Below are 7,811 nucleotides of genomic sequence, written 5' to 3' on the forward strand. Positions count from 1 at the left end.
ATGCAGTATTTGGCGTCATTGGTAGTGCATTCGGCTTGCATGCCAGCAGCGATCGGGCTGAGGTTTTAGACCGATTTGGAGCAAAGAGGTTAGGATTGGAGTGTGAGTTTTGGAGGCGGAGCAATGAAGAGAGGGGTGGGTTTGTTTTGGTTAATTTAAAATATCAACAATGTCCAAAAACTTGTTCAATTAATACTTACAGCACCTTTAAGCCACGTTAAGTGTTTTCTTTATGGGAGGAAAATGCTTAATTAAACGTGTTGCGTTCATATTATGGGCTCATCTGCTTTTTTGTGCATATGATTTAGTATGGTGTTTACTGAGTTTGGTTTGTTAGTAACTGTCTTAGTAAATTAGGCCATGTTAAGCTTTTTCACATTAACCCTTTAAAACCGCACGTATCATATTTGATACACGAGTTTCTAAGACATATATTGAATCAGTGAGAGCAATACTTTCTTTGAAAACCTGTTGTATCTATTTTGATATGTGTATTCTGCCATCCTGTGGAATTTCACTGTACTGCAGGCAGTAGAGGGGTGAATTTTTAGCTTTTCAAAATGGCAGCTGCGATTGGATCAAGCCAGACGCTTTCGGCAGGAAAATAAAGGCTAATTTCAAGTTGTTAAGGTAAAAAATAATATTGGATTGCGCCTGATATAATTAATTTAACACTTTCTGAATTGAAATAATGCATAATTACTTAATAATTTAATCGTTAAATTACAAGTAAATCGTGTTGGAAATTGTGTATCAAATTTGATACTGCAGGTATTTATGGTGCTTTATGTCTAAACAGTAATGTCAAATTGTAGTAACGTTATCTACTTTATGACTACCACAATGCAAACACACACAATATTGGGATGATTCAATTAATGGCAATTAATGACTGAAATGCCATATTAAAATATATATTGTGTTAAAAATGCACTTATTAAATTTGAAACTGCAGGTATAAGGTGTCACATTTTTTTTTTTTTTTATGTAATCTACAATATGCCTACCACAATGTCATCTTACAATACATTTAGGTTATTTTTACAGTAACAATTCCTCTAAAATTATAGTCAATATGCTGGAATCATCAATTTTTTATGTGTATTTTTAGATGTCAAAAAGATTAGAGGAAGAAGAGAGAAAAAAAAAGCATCTTCAAAATGTAATCGACATAATAATGGATGGCAATTCAAGTGACCTAGAGCAGTTAGAGGAAGAGGAGGAGGAGGATGATGATGAGGAATGGATTCCTCAGGCCATGCATGATGATGGAAGTTCAGACAGCAGTGATGAGGAAGATTATCAAGTTGAAAGTGTAGTCCAGAGCACTATAGAAGTTGAGGTCCCAACAACACAGGACACATTCAAAAGCAGTCGGTGAAGGATAATGCAAAAAATAAAGAATACAGATGGAGAAAAAAACAATTTCAACCTCCATCTGTCGATTTCATTGCATCTGATGAGGAAGGGACAGAAGACAGGTGTAACTGGACTCCATACATGTATTTCAAACAGTTTGTCACTGATGAAATGCTACAGGAAATGGCAGAACAAACAAATCTGTACAGCGTACAAAAAGAGGGCAAGTCAGTAAACACAACTGCCAAAGAGATAGAGAAAGTTCTAGGCATGTACATGCATATGGGGTTAGTACAGATGTCCTGTGTGAGAGCATATTGGGAGATGGAGACAAAGCTTCCTGCAGTTTGTGATGTAATGTCTCGAGATCGGTTTCTGAAATTGCTCACACTGATTCACTTTCAGGACAATTTCAGTGTTTCTGATGATGCAAAGAAAGATAAACTGTGGAAGCTTAGGCCATGGTTACAAAACCTGCGAGAACAGTTTCTTTGCATACCTCCTGAAGAATGTCATGCAGTAGATGAAATTATGGTGCCATTCAAGGGAAAATCTCATCTACGTGTCTACATGCCTGCAAAACCACACAAATGGGGTTTTAAGATGTGGGGACGTGCAGGACAAAGTGGCTTTCTTTATGACTTTGATGTTTGTCAAGGTGCAGAACATCAAGACAGAGAAAAATCAGAAGTGGGTGTTACAGGAGAAGTTGTGCTGAAAATGACATCAACACTTCCAGCAGGAAAAAATCACAAGGTCTTTGCAGACAATTACTTTACATCAGTTCCCCTGGTGCAGCACCTAAAGGAGAGAGAAATCCACTACATTGGCACAATCCGGATGAACAGGATGGCCAACTGCACCATGATGGATGAAAGGGAAATGAAGAAACATGGAAGAGGGTCAATGGACTTCAGAGTGAACCAGGACAACAACATCATTGTAAGATGGTTTGACAACAAAGCAGTGAACCTGATTTCTTCATTTGTTGGTATTGAACCTGTGGGAAATGTGAAACGCTGGGATCGCAAATCCAAAACTCACATAATGGTTCCCAGACCAGCCATCGTTGAAGCATATAACAAGTTCATGGGAGGCGTCAATCTCCTTGATATGCTGTCTGCACTTTACAAATTCAGCTTCAGATCCCGAAGATGGTACATGTACATCTGGTGACACACTGTTACAGTGGCAGTCATCAATGCGTGGAACCTCTACAGAAGAGACCAGAAGATGCTAGACCCCAAGATGAAAACCATGGCTCTGCGAAGGTTTCAAGCTTTGGTTGGTACTTCACTCACAAGTGCTGGAAAGGCTAAAAAGGTTGGCCGACCACTAGCCTGTCCAGAAGCAGCTCCATCAGCACCCCGTAAAAGGTCAAGCTGCAGTGTGCCCCCGGATGTCAGAAGGGATGCCATGGATCATTTTCCAACATGGGAAACCCGACAAAGATGCAAGCATTGCACCAACAATCACTTCTCACATGTGTACTGTGAGAAGTGTAAGGTGCATCTTTGCCTGAACAAAGACAGAAACTGCTTTCGTGACTACCACAAAGTGAAATAAAAGGACTGGAAAAAAGATCTATGTAAAAAAAAAAAGAGAGAGAAACTGCCTAAAATGTTCTATGTTTTTAAACTGTTAAAGGCATAATAGATTTTTTGTATCTAAAATCAACACTGTTGTAAGCAAAACGTTCCCAAAAAGTCGCAAATTTTTTTTTATTTTTTATTTTGATTCAAGGCTTAATAAACATGTAATTTCCAAAAATATATAATTTTCTGCCATTTCTTTAATGTGTCAGGCTTTAAAGGGTTAAGCATTTTAGAATGTCCCGTTATGGCGAGTTCTGCATGCACCTCATGGGAGGTAAAAGTCATTTAATCTCTGCAGGTAGCAGAGTAGCAGGTATCACATCTATTCTGCCAAATTATTTATCACCATTAATGAACCCCGCAAAGAATATTATATAGTTTTTAATTAGTACTTGCAGTAGGGTTGCCACCCGTCCCGTGAAATACGGAATCGTCCCGTATTTACAGCCAAAACGGATTTGTCCCGTATTTAACAAAGGTCCATATTATGCAGCATCCTATGCAAATCACCCCACCCGCATTGTGTGAAGACATGTCCTATTCTGCCCCTGATTGGGTAATACTCACTGCCATCATGTTTTGATTGGTTTGTTTCAGGTTCACGGGCCGAGAATCACGGCCAATCAGAGTCAGAGGGGGGGCGGGATGCCGACTCGCCGGTTCTCTTTTGAGGCAGATGGTGTATGTTTTTTTTTTTGTTTGTTTGTTTTTTTTTTTTATCACCTCAAGTTTTTGATTGATAACGTTAGATTTCATATGCTGCCTATTAAGAAATAATGTTAATAATGTACATTAATCATGTTATGGTATGATTTGTTTATTAAGGTTAATTTGTACAGTCAGACACATAAGCATTACTTTAATAAGAGATAAGAAAGATATATTTAATACATATTTAATCAAAATATAGTACCTGATAAAATAAACAACTATTTGTTATGCTTAACCAATTTAAATAATTGCATCATTCAATACTATAGAATTAACAATAGTCAATATAAAAATGGAATAAATAAATAAATACATAAATATATTTACTTACCAATAATAAAAATGTTGTTAAGTGTTTTACTTAAAGGTGCTCTAGATTGTTTTTTTTTTACAAGATGTAATATAAGTCCTAGGTGTCCCCTGAATGTGTCTGTGAAGTTTCAGCTCAAAATACCCCATAGATTTTTTTACCCACATTCATTTTTTTAACTGCCTATTTTGGGGCATCATTAACTATGCACTGATTTTTTCAGCACGGCCCCTTTAAGAGATGCGATCCCTCTGCCCCACGAGCTCTCGACTATAATACAGTGCATAAACAAAGTTTACACAGCTAATATAACCCTCAAATGGATCTTTACAAGATGTTCATCATGCATGCTGCATTCATGCTTCGAATTATGTGAGTACAGTATTTATTTAAATGGTTACGTTTGATTCTGTGTGAGTTTGAGGCTATGCTCTGTGGCTAACGTCTAATTCTACACTGTTGGAGAGATTTATAAAGAATGAAGTTGTGTTTATGAATTATACAGACTGCACGTGTTTAAAAATGAAAATAGCAACGACTCTCGTCTCCGTGAATACAGTAAGAAACGATGGTAACTTTAACCACATTTAACAGTATTAGCAACATGCTAATGAAACATTTAGAAAGACAATTTACAAATATCACTAAAAATATCATGATATGTCAGTTATTATTGCTCCATCTGCCATTTTTCGCTGTTGTTCTTGCTTGCTTACCTTGTCTGTGCACAGATCGTACTCGGTTACTAACGTAACCTCGGTTCCCTGAGATACGGAACGAGTACTGCGTATGGGGAAAGGTCTCCTTTTTCCCCGTTACTGAAGCCTTTTTCAATAACGCAGTGTAACTGCATCGTCATTGGTTCACTCATAGACAAGTTGTTGAACCAATGACAGCGCAGCATAGCTGCGCGACCTATGGCGACAGAGCGCGCGAATATTCCCGCCGAAATGGGCGGGGTTTAGGGCTATATAAGCGGGCGTTTCGCCATAGGATTTCAGGTCATTCGACTGAAGCGACGACACTGAAGCCGCAGCCTCGTGGCCCGGCATGTAACGCAGTACTCGTTCCGTATCTCAGGGAACCGAGGTTACGTTAGTAACCGAGTACGTTCCCTTTCGATACTTCACTCGTACTGCGTATGGGGAACGAATTCAACGAACGACTGGAACGACTGGACTTGGTTGGAACGACTGGACTTGTCTTGGGCACCGTGAGGGAACCAGAGGACAAGTGAGAAGGCCGGAGCCGTCGAACCCTCGTTACACTACAAAAATGGAGTTAACTCCCAGAGTGGCATGAAGCGGAGCTCGATAGAGGCCGCTGGATCATACCGAGAGGACCCGAGCTTGTAAGGTCGGGACGTCCAAATGATAAAATCTGACAAAAGTGGACGGCGAGGACCAGCCGGCCGCCTCACAGATGTCTTTAATCGAAACTCTATTAGACCAGGCCCAAGAGGAAGCCATTCCTCTAGTAGAGTGAGCTCTAACTCCTATGGGGTAGTTGAGGCCCATAGAGGAGTAACAAAGAGCAATAATGTTGACTAACCAATGCGAAAGACGTTGCTTTGAGACCGAAGTCCCCTTGGTGCAGCCACCAAAGCAGATAAAGAGCTGATCAGATTGCCGAAAAGGCTGTGATTGATCAACGTAGGTCCTTAATGCCCTGACAGGGCAGAGTAGTTCCAACTCTCGCTTGTCCGACGAGGGAGGAAGCGCTGAGAAGGAAATAACCTGTGCTCTGAATGGAGTCGAGAGCACCTTAGGGATGTAGCCATGCCTAGGTTTCAAAACGACTTTGAAGTCGTTGGGCCCGAACTCAAGGCATGCAGGGCTCACGGAGAGGGCCTGCAAGTCACCAACTCGCTTAACCGATGCTAGTGCAAGAAGCAGAGTGGTTTTGAGCGTCAGGGGCCTGAGGTCAGCTGAACACAGTGGCTCAAAGGGAGGCCCTTTAAGAGCTCTGAGGACCAAAGAGAGGTCCCAGGTGGGAACAGTGTGAGGACGAGGAGGATTTAATTGCCTAGAACCTCTCAAGACTGACTGGCCAGCAATAGTAGTGTGAATAGCTGCAATGGCTGCTACGTAAAGTTTGAGCGTTGAAGGGGTGCGACCCAGATCCAAACGCTCCTGGAGGAAAGACAGTATCGGAGATACGTCACACTCCACTGGGTCTATGTTGCGTGTAAAACACGAGTCAACAAAGACCGACCATTTCTGGGCGTAGAGGCGTCTCGTGGACGGAGCGCTCACCTGAGAAATGGTATTCAGCACGTCCCCGGGGAGGTTAGCAGGCTCCCGTCGAGGGACCAGAGATGCAGAGCCCAGAGTTCTGGCTGGGGATGCCAAATCGTCCTGTTCGCCTGAGAGAGGAGGTCCCGTCTCAGGGGGATCGGCCACGGAGCTTTTGTGGAAAACCTGAACAGCTCTGAGGACCAAACTTGGCTCCTCCAGAGCGGGGCCACCAGGAGGACTTCGTGCTTGTCTTCCCTGATTCGTCTGATGACCTGTGGGATCAGAGCGATCGGGGGAAAAGCGTAAAGGAGGGTGCTGGGCCAGACATGGGCTAGCGCATCTTCCTCCTTCGAGAAATAAATTGGGCAGTGAGAGTTGCCTTCTGAAGCGAAGAGGTCTACCTCTGCCTTTCCGAAGAACTCCCAGATCATGAGAACCGTCTGGGGGTGGAGCATCCACTCGTCTGAGGGGACATTGCTCCGAGATAGCATGTCTGCTTCCAAGTTTGTTCTCCTGGGTATGTGAGTCGCCCTGAGCGACTGAAACCTCGGTGATGCCCATTCCAGAAGACGCTTCGCCAGTGCGCATAAGCGGCTGGGCGAAAGACCGCCCTGGTGATTTATGTATGACACCACTGTTATGCTGTCCGACTGGACTAAGACGTGGCGCCCTGACAAGTGTGCCTGAAACGCATGAAGGGCTCGAATCATTGCCAACATCTCGAGGCAGTTGATGTGCAGATGGCATTCCTCGTGAGACCACGAGCCGAAGGCCGGTCTGCCCTCGCAAAGAGCGCCCCAACCTGTGTTGGACGCATCCGTTGAGAGAACCGTCATTCTGGACACCGGCTGTAGGGGTACCCCTTGGCTGAACCATACAGGGCTCATCCAGGGTTTCAGAGCTGCCAAACAGGCCTTATTGACCCTGAGACGCAGGCGGCCGTGCCGCCAGGCGTGAGGAGGGACCCGGAACTTCAACCAGTGCTGCAGAGGCCGCATCCGAAGAAGGCCGAGCTGCAGAACCGGGGAAGCCATCAGCCCTAGCATCCTCTGGTAAAACTTCAGAGGGAAATAGGGTCTGTCCCTGACCGATGCCGCGAGCTGCTGAATGGCCAGAGCGCGCTCTGGAGAGACTACAGCCGTCATACGGACTGAGTCGAAAACCGTACCCAGGAACGTTATACACTGGCTGGGGAGCAGTGAGCTCTTGGCGAAGTTGACCCTGAGACCCAGGCACTCCAAGTGGCTGAGTAACACAGATCTGTGATGCTCCAGCTCGGCTCGTGACTGGGCTAGGATGAGCCAGTCGTCAAGGTAATTGAGAACCCGGATTCCCATCTGTCTCAGTGGGGAAAGCGCCGCATTCATGCACTTGGTAAAAGTGCGAGGAGCTAGGGACAGTCCGAATGGAAGGACCGTATATTGGTAAGCCACACCCTCGAACGCGAATCTCAAGAATCGCCTGTGATGGGGGGCTATCTGGATGTGAAAGTATGCATCTTTCAGGTACAGCGAGCAGAACCAGTCCCCGGGGCAAACCTGTGCGAGGATCTGCTTCAGCGTTAGCATCTTGAACTTCCGTCTCATGAGGGAGAGGTTC

The 7,811-nt window shown here is 44.0% G+C and overlaps 1 protein-coding gene across 1 annotated transcript; it reads left to right on the forward strand.

Moving 5' to 3' along the window:
* Nucleotides 1–1,500: 1,500 nt before the first annotated feature.
* Nucleotides 1,501–2,535, forward strand: LOC137032501 (piggyBac transposable element-derived protein 3-like). Its single transcript, XM_067404259.1, has one exon. The coding sequence runs from the start codon at nucleotides 1,501–1,503 to the stop codon at nucleotides 2,533–2,535; it is 1,035 nt and encodes a 344-aa protein (XP_067260360.1).
* Nucleotides 2,536–7,811: the final 5,276 nt, after the last annotated feature.

Source organism: Chanodichthys erythropterus, chromosome 12 (genome assembly GCF_024489055.1).
Source record: "Chanodichthys erythropterus isolate Z2021 chromosome 12, ASM2448905v1, whole genome shotgun sequence".
NCBI classification, from domain to species: domain Eukaryota; kingdom Metazoa; phylum Chordata; class Actinopteri; order Cypriniformes; family Xenocyprididae; genus Chanodichthys; species Chanodichthys erythropterus.